The 19,272-nt window shown below is 36.0% G+C and overlaps 1 protein-coding gene and 1 long non-coding RNA gene across 6 annotated transcripts; both read left to right on the forward strand.

Moving 5' to 3' along the window:
• Positions 1 to 2,694: 2,694 nt before the first annotated feature.
• LOC116168612 (inactive pancreatic lipase-related protein 1-like) lies at positions 2,695 to 4,686 on the forward strand. 5 transcript variants are annotated; one of them, XR_004144797.1, is made up of 6 exons: positions 2,695 to 2,803; positions 2,854 to 2,974; positions 3,176 to 3,245; positions 3,294 to 4,046; positions 4,093 to 4,327; positions 4,383 to 4,686. XR_004144797.1 is itself a non-coding variant. In XM_031484541.1 (4 exons), exons 1-4 carry the CDS (start codon positions 3,185 to 3,187, stop codon positions 4,422 to 4,424), a joined length of 924 nt encoding a protein of 307 aa, XP_031340401.1. In that variant the 5' UTR covers positions 2,981 to 3,184; the 3' UTR covers positions 4,425 to 4,686. The 5 variants fall into 5 exon arrangements, 2 of the variants coding, with proteins under 2 accessions (XP_031340401.1, XP_031340400.1); XR_004144798.1 differs by lacking the exon at positions 3,176 to 3,245; XR_004144796.1 differs by lacking the exons at positions 2,695 to 2,803; positions 2,854 to 2,974 and having other exon boundaries at positions 2,981 to 3,245.
• Positions 4,687 to 13,849: 9,163 nt separating this feature from the next.
• LOC116168615 lies at positions 13,850 to 14,608 on the forward strand. The gene is made up of 3 exons (XR_004144799.1): positions 13,850 to 14,383; positions 14,442 to 14,496; positions 14,551 to 14,608. It is a non-coding gene; the product is annotated as an uncharacterized LOC116168615 (long non-coding RNA).
• Positions 14,609 to 19,272: the final 4,664 nt, after the last annotated feature.

The raw sequence follows: 19,272 nt of genomic DNA on the forward strand, positions 1-19,272 counted from the left end.
CCTTTTTAGTACTACTGGGCCAAGATAGAGTAGGAAAAACCTAAAACTCTGTAGCTTTGAATTCTCCAATTCTGTTATACTTCTTGTTTCTGGAAAATTCAATTGGTACAAACTTCGCATGATAAACCATTTCTTTTTGATAATAATTGTCTAATCTTAATGGAAGTAAAACTTTTCTATTACCTAAACTATCCTTTTTACACCAATAATGGAATAACTTACTCATTATTCCCAACAACAAAGATGTAAATAATCTAAGAAAATGGTTTAATAACATTCAAAATATTTATACTTAAAACAGGCGTCGCAGTGTCACATTTATGGTGGTTGGGATTATCAAAATTTTTAAAAGAAAAGAATTGTGCGTTCTTTTAGAGCCAACAATTATGTTCACGCCTATTGAAATAAGTCCCTTTTCCACACATCTCTCACAACCATAAAATTAATTGTGGCCTTTTATATTATTTTTAAAAATGCCCTCGCTGGAGCATCGCAAGTTAAACATAGGTATAACTGACACAGGTATAACTTCATTAAGGTACTGGATGCCACATGTAATTAAATTATTTAATTCTAATATGAACTCCTTTAAATATAGATCCCGAGACTCTGGTTTTGAAGTTCCTAAGTAAATTGCTACTGGAAATGGCCGAACCCTGTAATTTCTTAAATAAACTGTACACAAAATAGGGCCAGAATTGTTTGTTAGAGCTTTTTGCAATTGGTATTGTTGGAAACCACTTAATCTAATAATTTCATCTTTCATTTAATACATGTTTCTCTAAAGAACATTTAATTAATTCACCCGAGATCAAGCCACTATCAAAATTTATAAATTGTTTTACATTACAAACCCGTTTTGTTTGTAAAATAGTTCGAGAATCGCAAGGTAGTCCTAAATTTGGAAACAATGCATTTAACCCTTTGGCTAACTTAGATAATTGTACATGATTAACATCACATTCTAAAGACCAAGTCCGTAAAAAAGTTACTACTGCTTCAGTTTGAGAAATCGGCCTATTTTTATTTGACAGTTCATTGCTTGCATTATCATCAGTATCACTATAAGTCGAGCTGGAAGTGGTCTGACCTGGGAGTGTACGAAAAGTGGTACTTGGCTCTGCGAGAGAAATAGGTATTAATACATTTAAGTTTAAATTTGATCATTTTTTTCACTAAAACATTTTTTTAGGTCAGTTATCCAATAGTCACTAGGCGACCTACTGCCTAACTACCACTGTCTAGGAGGGGGCGAGCGCCTCATCCCTTTAAATTCGCGCCCTCGTTCGCGCCTGGCCATATTTAAAACACAAATAAGCCTTATTCACCCGGAATCACGTACACTTTCTGAATAATAAGCTTCACCACAACATGCTCGTAATCCTATTAAAGGAGATGTGCGAGAATTTTAGATTGGAATTAACAGAAAAATAATTGTGCACTATTAAGATAGTGGCGGAGTACGGTACAATCAACACTTGACGCGACACCACTGTCTTCTCTTCTGCTTGACGAAACTGGTAACTGCATACTCATACACAAAACATAAGCATTTCAAATGCTAATTTTATCAAATACCTCTCGAGAAATCAAGCGCATTTTCGTATGGCAGATCAGTATTATAGCCAGTTTCGACTCGACTATCAATAAAATCTTGTCGAAGGCTACCACATTTCCTTTTGCGGTACCCACTTCTGACTTCCCTACAGTCATTTTGGTGGATTTCGCAAAAAAACTCCACAAAATAGTACTCAGTTTTTTGGCACTTCTATAAATCGAGCTTCTATTGGCGACAAGAGAAACAGAAACCGCGATTCCTTCAACCGCGTGACAAAATTCGAAGCAGAAGGTAACTTTTGGACGCCCGCAGTCGACTACCCATCGAAGATGCGCGTCTTTCAAAAGTTGGGTAATTTCGCCCCTAGGAAAAAAAAAAATTCCGTCACGCAGGAGTTGTGCGCGTTTACGAGATCTTTCCTACGACACCAGTTTGAAGGAAATCGGACCAAAACTGTAAAAGAAGATAGTACAAAGCTGCAAACTCATCACGTTCGTAAATCACGCTCGGGGACGGCGCGCAGATGTTACTCGACCCCACATCATGTAGCCCCGTCCCTAAAGTTGTGTACACCCCTGTAAGTATACATAAATACGTACACTCATCGTCTTTCTGCAAGCGTTCTTTTACGCCCGGCCTCATTTGCCGCCAGGCAGGCAGCCAACCAGCCAAATTGAGATAAAAAGCTATCTTTTTACAAATAAATTTCCAAAAATGCGCTAAAAATCGCGAAAACTAGACACCTGTATACGAATAAAGTAAATCTATAAAACCTTGTTCGCACTAGATGCACATTTTCTGAAGAAAATCCTTCAGTTTTTGGAAGTAAAAGGAAATCTTTTTCCTTATAAATACGGTCAATTGGCTTTTCGATATATGGTTGCTTGTGTCTTTTAGAATACTTTTATTATTATTATTTTTTGTATAGGTACGTCAAACCTATCTCCACAAGGTGCATATGCTTTGCATTATAAATCGATTTTTTTCTATTAAATAGTCACCTTCAAGTACGTTTTCAAAATAAAGAGAAAAATATGTAAAACTGTTGAATTTGAAATTTTCTTCTCTGCAATTATAAACACATGATATACCATGACGTATGCTTTAAACTACAATGTTCAAGGTGTAACTGTTGCAGTACATTTGCGATCTGCATAATACTAACAACTTGGTAAATTCCTACTTGGACCAGAGCTCTAGCACTTGTATAGTTTGTCCAAATGTTTATGGATGGTTGATTTAGAGGTCGAGTTTGACGTAACAATCAAATGTATATCTTTGACCATCTTTTTTAGGATGAAGTGGTGTTTTTGCGCAAGTGGTTTTTCTTTCACCCAAGAATAGTTTTATAACACACAAACTGAGTTTTTATCTTTGCAAAAGGTAAAAAAAGGTGCATCGAATCTGCGATTAAACGTATGTATGAAGTGCCTGATATCACTAGTTTCATAATACCATCTAAAAACTGCAAATATTAAACCGGACATTTCATGCCGTATTTAAACAAAAAACTTTAATGAACGCGAAGGTTAAAGTTTCCCTATTATTTGCAACGCTTCATTACTGAGTTTACGTCTGACCACGACAATAATTACCTGTTCATTTGGGTATCTCTAGTACGGCACGATGCGTCGATCGGCAGTCACCCTTTTTCTAATGTACTTACCTTTGTTCCACGCGAAATCTGGTAACATCATATTTAGCATGTAGCATTTTTTAGTGTTTATATTTTTAGACGACGTCTTCTCAAACATGACGGTGGGAGAGCTCCCTGATGGAATAAGGGATCAAATAGTAGGAATGTTCAGCATCAGACAGAGTATAATGTCTCATTGCGATCCACCCGACGTTGAGGGGGTGGAGTTTTTGCTTTATACAAGGAACAACGTACGAGAACCGATCGTATTAAATCCGTTAGATCCAGTTGAAGTACCTACCAGTTTAAAATCGACAGTTATCATTATACACGGTTTTGTATCAACTCCAAACGCAGTGGGCTTGCCAAAGCTTCGCAACGCATACCTAAATAAAGGCGGTTATAACGTAATCATGGTCGACTGGAGCAAAACGGCCTTTACGGTTCACGCAGTCTGCTCCCTTCCTATGATTGCAAGTCAAGTGGCGAGGCTGGTGTGCTTACTAGACTCAAAGTATAACGTTCCAATTGAGACCGTCCACTTAGTTGGGCACTCGTTGGGCGCGCAAATGTCAGGGTTCATAGGACAGGATACGTTAGAAATCTGCCAAAAACCCGTCGGAAGGATAACAGGATTGGATCCAACCGGATCGGTATTTTTTGGCGCACCGATTCAAGACCGTTTGGATCCAACCGATGCAAAGTTCGTTCAGATAATTCACACTAACGGAGGTATGAGTGGGTATCTGACTCAGTGTGGGCACGTGGATTTCTTCGTTAATTGCGGCACATTGCAGTTAAATTGCATGATGCTCGACTTTATGAAAATACTAGAAACTATTCTGAACGACCGTAAGTGGACTATGGTTATTAAAATGTTATTTACGCTGGTTTTTAGTGTTATGCAGTCATTTGATCAGTATAGACTATATGGCCGAAAGCCTCTCTTCGGACAAGTTTATGGGGGTAAGTTGCTCGGGTTGTCCATTTTTCTGCGCCGAGGATGAATCCGGGCGCAAAGAGATAATGGGCGAATACACGCCGAATACAACGACAGGCAGTTTTTTAGTAACTGTGACATAAATCTTAATTACTTTTACTACTTTTTCATTGTAACATTTTGGCGCAAACTGGTAATCATAAACGTTGTTTACCATATTTTCTAATTTCTAATAATTCTAATCTCAGGATCCACTGGCGGTTGTTTCTCCTAAAGAAGCCTGCACTTAGAGACATAGAACCAGAAGTAGTATTGGGGCCGCCTGAGGCTGACAGTCACATGATGCGCTGGCCTACGTGCCGGTGACGTTAAAACAAGTAAAAAGGTTTTTGCCCTAAGGCGAATAACTTTATAATAATAATAATAACATTTATTGATTATTAAGTAATCAAAAGGACAAGATTCGGCAAAGCCGGTTTTCAATCCTGACTAAAAACTTGCCATATTTCCTGGACATACTTTCAACTATAACATCTTATAAACATTTATAAACATGCAAAAAAAAATTAAATATAGTAACAATAAAATATATCTATACAGGGTGACACTTTTAAAACTTTCAATGGGCGATATCGTTTTTTATATTAGAGGTATCACAAAATGGCCAAAACCGTTTCGGTAGAATCGAGGGGGAAGCAAAATGGTCGTATAAAGAAGGAACCAACTTCAACCTCGTACCCCCCGCCACCCCATGCCTAAATTTTGAATTGTGACGTATCACTTGTGATACATCATTGGAAAGCTCTTAAAAAATGCTTTTCAGAAATACCATACACTGGTACATTTAAACTGCCCATTCACAATTTATTACACTAAAATTTGAACTCCGCAAATAAACAACTTTTATTTAATAAAATGTTCACCGTTTTGTTCTAAACAATACCACAAACGGTTTTCAAATTCATTTCTAACATTTTTATACACTTCCCTGGAAAGTGAAAGGCACTCCCTGACTATCCGGTAGCGAAGATCATTTATGGAAGCTGATTCAGTTTTGTACACAACCGATTTTAAATGACCCCAAAGAAAGAAATCCAATGGTGTCAGATCTGGAGATCGTGCTGGCCATTCTATAGGACCTCTTCGTCCTATCCACTGTCCCGGAAATTTCTCATCTAAAAATTCACGAACAGCCATAGAGTAATGAGGAGGAGCCCCATCTTGTTGAAAATGTATGAAATCTTCAATCAAATTCATGTTTCCGTCAATTGGATTTATTTGATTCTCTATTTCATGAGTGATGAGAGGCTCGACGGTATTTTGTAGCATGTTTAGATAAGTATCTCCAGTTAAATTTCCTTCGATAAACAGAGGACCAATAATGTTATCACCTAAGATACCTGCCCAGACGTTAATTTTTTGGGGCCGTTGAGTATGCCCCTCGCGAAAAAGATGAGGATTTTTATCGTCCCAATACCGGCAGTTATGTTTGTTCACATTTCCATTTAAAAAGAATGTACATTCATCACTAAAACAAATGTTTTTCACCAGTTCCGGATTGTTTTGAATATTCTCGGTCATTATTTCACAAAATTGGATTCTTCGAACGGAGTCGTCTTCGGTTAGTTCCTGTACAATCTGCATCTTATAAGGGTAGAATTTGTGCACCTTAAGAGTTCGTCGTACAGTTTCTCGCGAAAGTCCGGTCATAGTCGCTGCTTTTCGAATAGATGATGTTGGGTTTGCACCAAAATGACCTAAAACTTCAATCTGAGTAGCTTCATCCATTATTCTTGGTCCGTCTCTTTTCTTATTTTCCACTGACCCAGTTTCTTCAAATTTAGTCACTAACATTGCAACATAAGTGTGACTGACACGTCGTTCTGGGTGTCGGGCATTAAAAACAGCTGCTGTTCTAAATGCAGATCGCGCTTCAGAACCATAGATGAAAATAATTTCAACTCTTTCGGCTAACGTGTACACCATTATGAAATCTTTAGTTAAATTCAAAATTTGTAATTTTCTTGCCAAGAAATACTAAAAACGAGACTAAAATAATAATAACCGATCAACAAATAAAGCAATAGAAAATTATTATTTACTAAAAATTGCTGTCATTGTTTTTCCAAAGCATCACTAGATCTAAGAAATTTTTTTTAATTTCAAACACTGACAAATTCATCAAATACTCAAATTACTCATTTTTATTACATAAATTGTGAATAGTCAGTTTAAATGCACCAGTGTTGGTACTTATTTCTGAAAAGCATTTTTTAAGAGCTTTCCAATGATGTATCACAAGTGATACGTCACAATTCCAAATTTAGGCATGGGGGTGGCGGGGGGTACGAGGTTGAAGTTGGTTCCTTCTTTATACGACCATTTTGCTTCCCCCTCGATTCTACCGAAACGGTTTTGGCCATTTTGTGATACCTCTAATATAAAAAACGATATCGCCCATTGAAAGTTTTAAAAGTGTCACCCTGTACATATAACAACATTAATGGTCGCATCTTCCATGCATTGATCAGTACGTCCCTACAGAATGGTATCATTTATGTGTACAAAGGTACTAAGTTAGAGCATTTTTATGGCTAAATCGTATTTATTTTAAGATCCAATTGGTAACTTTTTTTGGCATAACTTTCATAAACCATTGACTATATTTAAAAGTGTGCCAAACGGTAATAAATTAGAAAGTTGGCATTGCCCAGTTTACGCATCCGTACATCTGATTATTACAATATGCGATATGTTTGTCTTTAGGTACTAGAAACATTTGTGCCTAAAATATATTAATAAATAAGATTATTCCCAAGATTTTTTAAATTAGCTTAACACGCAATTAAGTTTAAGTTTCTAATTACATATAAAGATCACAATTTATCATTTAATTTCTAGCGCACTCGCACAACTTACAAAAGATCTCGCCGACTTTCCCTTACGTTGATTATGCTTTAAAACAGCCTTATTATTCGTGGCACAATTACACTGACCACAATTTAAACAATAGACATTTTTGCATGTGTCGTGCTTTAATAAATGACGGTTTAAATTTTTCTTTCTATATGTGGCATACCTAATTCCACAGAGTGCACTTAACATCCTTCAACGTGAATATGCCGCCTTAAGTTTTACTTATCGTGAGTACCGCAATTACACTGTTCACAAATTAAATGTTTGAGAAGGTTGTATGTGTTAACAGGTGAAACTTTAAGCGAACGCCTAATTGTAGTATAATTACACTGATGGCACTGATAGAAAGTTATTCAAAGCGGAGTGTGTCAAAGAATGACGTATACACCTCCTATTTCTTGTTATGTAATTGCACTGTTCACAATTAAAGACTTTGAAAATGCTATGCGTTAGAGTTAGACGATGATTCATTAATTTATCCTTATTGTTGGTTGTGAAATTGCACTGTTCACAATTAAAAGCTTTGGAAATATCATGCGTTAGACTACGATTTCGTAAATTATCCTTCTTGTTGGTTGCGTAATTGCACTGAGCACATTTCAAATTCTTGAAAGTAACGTGATAAAATGTGACATGTTGAACTATACTTGCTCTTTAAGGTGTAATTATTTGATTGTAAATGAAATTTTTGCAAGTGTAGCTACTCCTGTGACACCGAAAGGATTAGTGTCCAGTTTAACTAATAGCTTTACCTTTTCTTTTCACTTGATAAGAAAATCAGCAAAACAAATACCAACGTTCTTTCAGACAGTGGTCATAGCTTTAAAGAGTGAAGGAACAAAAATGGAGTATGAAACCTATATCGAAATAAAGGAAGTTAACTGTGAAAAAGAAGAAACAAGTACAAGTTTTAACGGCTTAATATTTAGGTACCCTAGATTTCGATTTTCGACCAACAATACATAGTTAAGGACTAAGAGTGTTTTAGGGTTGATGGTCTGAATCTGAAGGATACTAAGTTGTTGGTATATCAATTTCATTTTCCCACTTTCTCATACAAATTGCATTTACTGGTAAAAATAGCACCATTAAGCAATACTCCTCCCCCCCCCCCCCATCACTCCATTATAACCTTATTTTTTAGCTCCGTGAAGTGGCAGCACAGAATCTGCGCAAACAACGTGCAGGTAATGCTTGTTGACAGAATCATTGATTCACAAATAAATAAATAAAAAAGAAAGTATGGTTATAATAGAACAGAATCATCACGCGCTTAGATCGTATTTTTTATAAGAAATATTCTATCGCCCTATCCGTACGTCCGGTCCGAGGGTTTGTGATCAGGTATTCAGATCACGTCGAAAGTTTTTCTTTCTTTCTTTAAAATGTAGGATCCGTTGCAAATTCAAAAAAATTAACGTATCTTACAGATATTTCTGAACACGGTGTTTTTCTTTAGGTTACAAATGGTGCGCCCATACACTAAAAAGAATCCCCCCCAGGAAAAATTGAAAACTGGAACGTTTTTGAGGTGATACAGTTGAAACTTTGAAGCCCATTCTCGTAGTAAGGAAATTACTGCAGAGGCTAGAAGATTGAACGTGGGCGACTTCGTCCCCCCTTTGGTTTCTTAAGTGCGCCACCAACGATCCGATTGGAGTAGCACTTCCTTGTTCTTTAACAAATGTGCCTAAACGACAACCGATTCGTAATCAGCGAATAGGTGAAACTTGCCACAGTAATTTTTCTCGAAAACGGTGCTTTGTTTACTACTTTGATTTCTAATCGCTTTTTGTGACAAATTTGTAATCATTGGTACAAGTAAATCCTTCAGAAGATATCGAGCTAAAGAGAATAGTGGAAATAATCACCACCCATCCTTCGCATAAAATTATACGAGTATACGTGTATAACAATGGTTTGACGGCCGAAACCCTTCGCATCCAATCGTAAAGATGAATACGATCCTCCTTAGCATAATATTACAAATTTACAATTCCACAAATATCAAGACCCCTTTTAATGTCAAGTTTCATACACATATTATAACAGTATATGATTTATTCAACGAGCGAAGGCCTAATTTCACTTACATGCGTTTGCATACGAAATACAGGTAGGTTAGTTACTTATACATTAAAAAAGGTGATCCAGTTTTACCTGCTTTTATTGCAAGGGATGGTCTCTCTGACCTTGGACCTACCCCTAAACGACGCGCCACGAATGTATGGGGGAACGGCGCGTTATAAAACATACGTACAAGAATCATCCCTTCATTAGGTGATCGCAAAAAAGTCTGAAGTATCTCAAATTATCTGGATTTGCCCTGCATTACTTTCCGTTTCAGAAACTTGACTATCGTTCTTAATGGATAATTGTGGTGCAACCCTCGCACAACCATTATTTATTGTCGCCTTTATGCCAACGAATCCTAGATTAGGCATTGTACGTTGGTAGTACGCGGTTCGCTATTTAAATGCAAATAAACTTATTTGGGATTAGGTGCCCTAAATTATACATAAAGGACCTTACCTGACGTTTTTTCTTTGCGATTCTTATGCGTGCAGGCCGTTTAGAATTAATTAAAAATTAAATGCATTAAAATGTAGATAAGATGCTGAGTTTGCAGTTATTACTGCTTGAGCAACGCTTTCAAAAGAGGTTGATGTAATTAATGGCATAAATATGTAGAAAGATGACGGGGTACCTACCAAACTTTATCCCATACGTTTCTGATCTAGTCATTGGCAATTTTTAAGCGTCTCTGTACTTTAAAAAGAAAGTAAGAGGCGCTGCAGCTAATTTATTAGATAAATTAGTTTATCAGTTTTGTCACGTTTCCAAAGAAATTTTTATTCCCAACCACTAATTTATAGAGTTGATAAATTAAGGTGGCTAGTACGTGGCCTTGTTAATCACGTTAATAAAAATGTTTAACTTTCTAAATACTTCTTGTGTCTTTCCAGGCGACGTTAAAATTTTTGAAAATATTTATAGACGTTCTCCAATTACCAAAGGAATTTTTTCCTACGCTTAGTTAACACATCAAGAAGTTTGCACTTATTCAAAAATAATAGGTCGTTGAAAACACGGTACTAATTTTTATCAGAGTGCAAAGCTGAAAGCGACTTGCTTTCATTATAATTAAAGTTTTGTTTTAAATAAATTAACCTAAGTAAATAAAATTAATTCCCCAATCATTCGTTAATGGTTTTTAAAGTGTTTCGCAATTTACAAAAAACTTTTTTTATCATATCATTATGCATTATATTGGGTGGGCGTTTCTCTGCGAAAATTTTGCAAGGTCGACGTACTGAGAAGAATGTCTTCCTTCTAAAAGCGAATAGCAAACGATGGTTGCTGTTAATGATTAGTGTATCAGTTATTTCATTTTTCAGAAACTCCTTGGCCGTTTTAATCTGAAATTTTTCGGGTGTTTTATTGATATTTGATAGAATAACGAAAGTGTTTGAATCGGTTTAATTTCTGTGATTTATAGGGGCTAACGGCAACTACCAACCTCTTGACACAATACTCTACACCTCGACTTAGCTAACTGTAAGAGTATCTGATAAAAAAATGTAGGCTATATCTCACTTTGCACTTGAATGCAAATTCATTCACCAAAAATCACTACGTAAACTTCACCCCCAGAAGAGTTTAAAGTGAATGTGTAACAGAGGTCTCAAGTTCCACCATGAGCTTTTAGCCTCTTTGATGGTGTTGAGTATTGCACTTAACGTTTGCAGTTTCATTGCATGCCGAACTTGTGGAAGGAAAAGGGGGCATTCTATTTCTGAGCTATCATACTCATTTAAATTCGAATCCTTGAATGTCACATGCATCTTAAATGCTTCTTATAAATACCGAACGAAAAACAGGATCTTTCTCCTGGTGAAAACTCGACCATCGTAGGTACACAGTTTTAAAATGGTGAATTGTTACCTAAAGTAGCCGGGAAAATTTTAAATGGTGGGTACTGACATATTGGTATCAAAAGAACCAACTTAGCCGACCGATTAGGGGTTACTATTTAAAATTACAAAGTTACGAACTACGTCCGTCATTTTCGATACTGCTGCCATTTTGAACACATTTTACATCTATTCCGATTTCAGAGCAACCCCCAATACAAGCACTGATTTTTAAAGTTTCACCAACATTTTTCCAAAAGTAGACCATTAGGCTAGTATGATGAAAATCCAAATCGGATTTAAATCCTACAGAAGGTTTCATTGTTTACACCTTTTCACTGCTGCGCAGGTACCGTAATCGTACGAGGTTAACACCTCGTTATAATTTATTTTAACTTAAAAAAATTAAATGATAAAAGATGAAATGTAGTTACCGGTAGGGCTGACATCCCTTGAGCCACTAGTATACTTTTGTTGTCCCAGTAATAAATTTAGATACCTGGGTAGGTAAGTATAAAAATTAAAATGCTGTTGCAGGTTCTTTATATAACTTTATGTAATTATTGAGTATAAAAAAAGAGAACAAGGCTGAAGTATTTTTTATATTTTTCTTTGGCTATCTATTTCGGGGATTACCCCCCCATCATCAGCCTTAGCGTTAATTAGTTAATGCATAAAACGGTAATGCTAACCTATAAATTTTTAACATGTGACCATAATTTTTAATTTTATTGACTATGTTATATTGCTGTGTTTTTTTATGAATTGAGGAATTCCAACATAATCAATATCTGTTCAATACCATCTTACGTTTCATGCATTAACTTTGACGCTATAATAAAAAATACTTCAGCCATGTTCTCTTTTTTTATACTCAATACTGACAGACTGATATGGAGGCATACATAAATTATGTTTATGTAATTATATCATTTGTAATATTCATGTATTGCAGGTACCACATATTAACCCTCGATTACCCCGAGTTCTTGGAGTGTTAATTATTGCTATAACATTCCCTGTAATTTAGTACCAGAGCTAGTCCGGTGGATTTCGCCATTTCCACAGCTTTTCCTGGGCACATAGCACTTACAGAGCTTCATATTCATCAATTTGTTATAATTGACTAGTACGTACTCATAAATCTTTAGGTTTTCTACGTTTTTATTGTCTTGTAAATGATCATTTCTAACACAGTTATTTGAATCGGAGTTTTTTCTTTTCTTTTCTTTATAATTTCTGAAGAGTGATATTTTCTTCCCTCTTTCTTTTTCTTTCAAGTTTCTCTTCTTCGAGTTTCTTTTTTTTTCATTATACAGAGTGGCCCAACGAGAAGTATACAGAGGGCTTTTAGGGTATTAAATTTAGAAATTTCGAAAAATCCTCGAACACGTCAATTTTGTATTCGAGGGGGACAACTTTTGGAATACAAATCACGAACCCAAGTCTTCACCCCTCTACGTAGGGAGCTTAACCCCTAAAATTTTAAATGGAATCCTATGGCAAATGGCACATTATTTGAAAGTCAATTTAATCGTGATTACTAATCTGCTTTGCTTTTTAAATTCTATTGATTCGTTTCGGAGATATTCGCATTTGAAATGTTTTTTTCCCCTGATTTAAGTCCGTTAGATTACTTCTTGTGGGGATATTTAAAGAATAAAGTTTATGCTACTCGGCCCGGAACATTACAAGGGTTGCGAGCACGTATAACCATAGTGTAAGAATAGAATACACTATGGTATAACTCAACAATTTCGAGCGATTACCCCTAAAATCTTCCAACATGTACGGCAGCGTTTTGAAGCAAATCTTTGTTATTGCATGGAAGCAGGCGGAAGGCAATTCGAGCTGTGTGTTTAAAGTTATTTGTTATTTTTGCACAATTTAAACCTTGTATTAAAATTTATTTTAATACAAGGTAACTTAGATCGCATTTGTTTTGGTTTTTTTAGAAAAAACCATTTCAAATGCGAATATCTCCGAAACGAATCAATAGAATTTATAAAGGAAAGCAGATTAGTAATTACGATTAAATTGGCTTTCAAAACATGTGCCATTTGCCATAGGATTCCATTTAAAATTTTAGGGGTTAAGCTCCCTACGTAGAGGGGTGAAGACGTGGGTTCGTGATTTGTATTCCAAAAGTTGTCCCCCTCGAATACAAAATCGAGGATTTTTCGAAATTTCTAAATTTAATACCCTAAAAGCCCTCTGTATACTTCTCGTTGGGCCACTCTGTATTATTTTTGTATAATATTCTTTTCGTTGTTAATAAGTTGAAACAGATGGATTTTTTGGAACAGATGGATTTGAGACGCACAATTAAACAGCTTGTAAAATGGGTCACATCTTCCACAAAGTCATAACAAACCTACAGGAATATCAGCAGGAAAAGAGAACCTATTTAAATCTCAGAAAGGTGATGTAATTAATAATTTGCGAGTTTTGTGTGTTTTTAAAGTGTTACAAAGTAATATTTCGAAAATGGTTTTAAATATTATTATGGAATTTTAGTGCCATAATAAGGATATGAAGGGGGCAGTATTTTTTGAATAATTGCTACCATGGTACGGAGCCATGGTAATAACCATGGATGGTAATAGATATTACAATAAGAAAACTTCGACAATTAATTGTGAATGAAAATATTATCATAAGTCCATATTTTAAGGCTAAACTTAGGCGCCATGAAAGATTAGTCATCGTCGATAAAGAACGAAGGCGGATGTAGAAAGAAATATGACGTATTTTATCTTACAATGTGCTCGCGACCGCTCGGGAACACACGACTTTAGTATATAAGCAAATCGGATTGCGTTGCAAGTTGCAAGTTAGTTCCAATATCGATTTTCTAATTTGCGGTGTCATTTCACAAGGACAAATCCAACTGACAGTTGGAGTCGGCCGTTTTGGGGATTTTATATAAAAACCGTTTTTGCTAGAATTCGTTTTTATATTCCTGACGAGGTCCAGTTACGGAATTTAAAAGTTTTTTTATTACTGACCTAGCCGTGGTATTAATTGTTTCAGTGCATGAGACAACTTTCTCCATTTTTGCAGTGAAGTCAGCGGACATTCGGAAATTCAGACATTCAAATTTCCCAAACAAATTCAATTTTACCCCCTCAAAATGGCACAGCCAATCACAGCGCAGTACGCGTGACGCCAGGAAAACGTGGAGGGGGTGGCTGATTGGTTTCTACTAGTACACATTTCTCTTTTTAGAGTAATGTAATGGTATAAGAAGCAATGGAGAAATTCAGTCAAGTGGACGAGAGTATCGGTGAATTTTTTAATTTATGATTATTTTAAAAAAAACTGTCAATTGGGTGTAAAATAACGCATCTTTATCTCTTTAGATTAATGGAACGCATATGAAATTATGGAGAAATTTTACCAAGTGGATGAGAATATCGGTGAGTCATTTTTATTAATGTTTTTTTCAAAAACTTGCTATTAAATTTCTGCTTTTAGAATATTGGAATGGCATAAAAAGCCAGAGAATTTAGCCAAGCGGACAAGAACGTCGGTGAGTATTTCTTATTAAAGATTTTTTGAAAAAATGTCGTTTTCTATTGTTTAGATTAATTGGATGACTTTGAAACCAAAGGATAATTCCACCAATTGAACGAGAAGATCGGTGAGATTTTTTGTATTATAACAATTTTTTCAAAAAATTGAACCAAGTGAAACTAGAACTACGGTGGGTGAGAAACTATGACGAAAATTGTTTACGTAAATACCTCCAAAAGGCAGTACGATCAAAATTTCTCTACGAGGTGGCACAAAGGTAAAAAAATCCTCGACAACGCGCCCCAGAGGAACATTTCTTGATTTAAAACGCGGGAAATTTTATTTACTCATATTTTTCCCAAATACTATTCTTAAAATAAATAGAAACCAATGGGATCTGCAGATATCCGTATACCGTATAAATTGTTACATTGGTAAGGTAAAAAGAAAAAAAACCTTGATCTATAATACAAAATTCTATCGAAAGTATCAAAGTTTTAATGAAAATAATAACCAAAAATAACATGCCATCCCTTAAACAACAAATTGGATACCAGGGTCTGGCTAAAATGCTTCTTTCAAATTTTGTCTTCTTCCTCTTCTTCTTAGATGACGGTGGGTTCTCCTAATTACCCTTAAAATTATTTTTCTTCTATTGACGAATGTACGTGACGATTAAGTGGACACCAGCTCTCTGATAGTTCTTCCTGAACAGTGTCACTGGACTTTTAATTCGCGAATTGGCGTTAAGTATTTTGGGTTCAAATCCTCTTCAATTTTTCAGTTGTTTTTCTTAATCCGAATGTTTCTGCATCCACTTTTTTCTTCGTCTGTTATTTGTTTTTTCATAATTTCTTTTGTTGCCTGCGATCGCCTTGATATCTCTTTGTCTATTTCGTATTTTCCTTATTCTAATTCGCCTTGTACTTTTCTATTACTCTTTAACATATTTTGCCGTTTCCTTTTCAGTATCCATTATGAATTGTTGTTCCATCTCCTCTATTCTTCTTAAGATGATGGGATGGCATTCAGCAATCTCGTTCTGTTCTTTCTCTTCTCTAAACTCGATATGACCCTCTTGATTGTCTTCGCCATAAGCTGCTGTACCTCTCCGGTACACTATTGGAACTTCTTTACCTTCCAACTTCTCCTGGATCTCGTGGTCCTTAACGTTAGCCTTTTGAGTTCTTTCTAGTGTACTAATTAGTTCCTTTAACGGTTTCCAATCTACACATCCTCTACCTCCTTTGAGAAGTATCTGTGAAGACTAACTTACCTGCTGTTGTTGCGTTACGTACTTGTTGCAAGAACTAGGAGGTTTACAGGTTCATTTATCTGCTCTCTCGTAGAAACGAGGCTAGTAAAATACTACTACATTGGAAAGAGCGCCGTTTGGAAAGTGATACATTAAACAAGCCACAAAAGGGACGTTGTGGTTATACTGTATCGGGTGCTAAGGGATGAGGAGCATGATAACACCAAACTTTTCTTTTATATTGACATACGACAGTTTTCTTTCCAGTCAGATAAGAAGCGAATAGCAATGCTGTTAAATAAAAAAGCACCCAAACTCACGCCAATTAAATAAAATACGGCAGAGAAGACTTTTTCCTTAATTTCAAACAAATAATGAATGTACTTTAAAGAAGCGGACATCAATGATGGATATCATCAATAAGCAGGTGTTTTTAAGGAACCAGCACCAGGCTACCAGGTGCATATACGTGGTCCTGTTTCCTCATTAAACTGCATAATGAACTTTAAAAAATGCGCAAGTGCGCCATATTTGCGGGTTAATATTAATAAATTACAATTTATTATTAAAAGGTAACTGTAAAACGCCACCATAAACAATTCCAAAGTTCTGTCACAAATGCGCCAAAACGTAGGTAAAAAGTAAATACTTACGACCGGGAAACGAAACTTGTAATAATCGATTAAAGTCGCTTTCAATATTAATTCGGTTTAAATTATTAATTGCCGTCCAGAATTTATGATGATCAAAGTTTCACTGCGCCTCGTGTGGGTACATGTGTACTTTCATAAACTAAGGTGGTTAAGATTACACTCATTACATGCTGGTCCTAAAAAAGTGGCAATTTATTATAAATTGTCGAACAGAAAATTCGGTACCGTAAAAGGGCACGTAATTGCTACCTAGCACTTGAAATTTTGGTGAAAAAACTATATTACAAAATTCAAAATTGTGTCGCGGCATGCAAAATACCATCCGGTTGTAACTACAGGTACCGTTAATTTGTTCACCTGTACCTTTATTAAAAAGGAAAATTATTGGTGCACCTTGTGAATGAAAACAAACTTGCTTGTAGACAATTTTACGCGTGTAATGTTAACACAAGCGTGAGGTTTAGGTTCGAAGAAATTTTGAAATTAATTATAAAACTCCTTCTGCACAACGCTCGATATTAATTTGTGCGAAAGGGGTAACAATTCTGCCCAGCCATTCCAGAGCGTCGCTAAAAAATGCGTTTTTCGGTATGCACGGAGAAAAATGGATTGTTAAAATCATATAGTAAAAATTATATTGTAATCAGTACGAGAAGCTATTATTAAATCAAACAAACCTTGACACACACTGTACAATATGAATATGTCTAATCAAATTATTCTCACTATAATAATGATATTGTATTAAATATGATCTTAGATATTTAAATATATCCAAGAGCAAATAGATAATAAACATTAAAATATAGTTTATTATCGAAATGGGTTTATTATTTGTGTATAATACAGTTTAGTATATAACGCATTCTTAAATGAAAACCTTGCGGTTGAAAGATTGTTAGTTTAACAACCCATAAAATAAATTTTTAGCATATTATATAATTGTAATGATGCTGAATCTGCAAGATAAGCATAAGCTTATTTTGAGAACAACCGTTGTCAGGGAGACCTTTTTGAAAAAGGCTCTCTAAATCATGTCTAACGGCGTTTTGTGCTACAAACTGGCAACAGGCGGTTCTAGACTAATTTGCCCCCGCTGTGAAAACGATGCGCCCTGTTGCCAGACCCGATTTTGACATTTAAGCCCTTAAATCCAAGATGGCGGCCAAAATTGCCGTTTTTTTGTTATTTCGAGCCCACAAGGCAGCCACTGAACGTTTTGGGTAGTTTAAGGGTAGAATAACATCTAGTACACACGACGACACCGTTTAGGCACACTTTCGTATTCATATTAAGGGCGTAAATGCCTAAACTCCGCTTAAAAACGTCAAAAATGCAAAAATTCATCATTTTTTTTCTTTCTGACCGGTTGTCGGCGTCCAATATGCATTCATATGGTCAAGTTAACATTTAAGTATGTGGGGACCTCCAGCAGCCCCATACGCCTGGGGCCTAAATATCAAGATGGCGCCTGGAAAGTCCAAAAACATTGAAAAAGTCGTTCTTTTTGCCGTATTTTTACTACACTGGCCACTCTTTAGGTTCGCTGTTCATTTTGGTGTTCTGGAACATTATTATGAGTAATTGCGACTGCCACTCCGGACGTAATACACCCCCGCGAGAGGGGGGTGGAATTATCATCTCCAACCGAACGGATTCGCGAAACTATCAATCAGTGCACTCGCGTGTTGTTGTGCATCTTCGTCGGCGCCGCTCCTGAAGTTCGTCTGTGTCGCTTCGATGGTGTCTTCCACCTACGTCCGATATTTCATTTAATTTTAAAAGTCAATTAAATTTACATCATGTAACTAAGATTACATTCAATGAAGATATTTTTTAATGTTATTGTTTAATTGTCATCGTTTTTTACCCATGCTCCCTTTCAAATTTTGCATTGTGTACTTCTAAAATATTTTAACAAGTTTTATTCTGTAATTTCCTTAAGCCAGAAGATGACCGTTGGTCGAAACTAGTCGCGGCTTTTACAATTTGTCTATTAAAATAGTATGGGGAAGGTTTTGTGTCTTTTTGGGATTTAACCTGGGATTTAACGACTCATTCTAACATTTACATTAACATTAAGCTCGTTCATACTAATTTAACATGATATCACATTACATTCTAACGCATGAAGATGCTCTATTCAAACGTTAGGCCACATCTCTATTGATCGTAGAATGGTGCTCATGTCTTCTTTCGCGGTGATGACTTCCATTTGACTGTTTCAGTTTTCCCTAGGCCATGCAGCATGAATCATCCTCTGGTGGTGATTTTAACAGTACCTAGTCTATGTGTAATATGCCAAAAACAATCCAGAGAGAAAACGTCAGTGCTTCAAGAGACAACGTTTAACTCTGTAACGTTCTTATTCTTGCATAATACCTTCTTCATAGTATTAGTGCTCAATATTCTAAACAGTTTCGACTGCCAAGTGTTACGTTTTAATTAAAAAAAAATTAAAGAAAACTTGGGAAGCATGTTTTAATATATTTGCCCTCAAATTACGCCGCCAAACCAACTTCTGCCTCTTGGTTCCATAGTTAATTTATAGGAGACGAATCCCCACTTCCGCAGTTAAGGCCCTTCAGTTGTGTAACATCCAGAATGATATTCGCAATTCTCATATTATGGCTCCAGGCCATCGAAATGGGGAATGTGTGGCCAGTGTAGTAAAAATACGGCAAAAAGAACGACTTTTTCACTGTTTTTTGGACTTTCCAGGCGCCATCTTGATATTTAGGCCCCAGGCATATGGCGCTGCTGGAGGTCCCCACATACTTAAATGTTAACTTTACCATATGAATACATATTGGACGCCGACAACCGGCCAGAAAAAAAAATGACGAATTTTTGCATTTTTGACGTTTTTAAACGGAGTTTTGGC

Source organism: Photinus pyralis, unplaced genomic scaffold (assembly GCF_008802855.1).
Source record: "Photinus pyralis isolate 1611_PpyrPB1 unplaced genomic scaffold, Ppyr1.3 Ppyr1.4_LG4, whole genome shotgun sequence".
NCBI lineage: Eukaryota > Metazoa > Arthropoda > Insecta > Coleoptera > Lampyridae > Photinus > Photinus pyralis.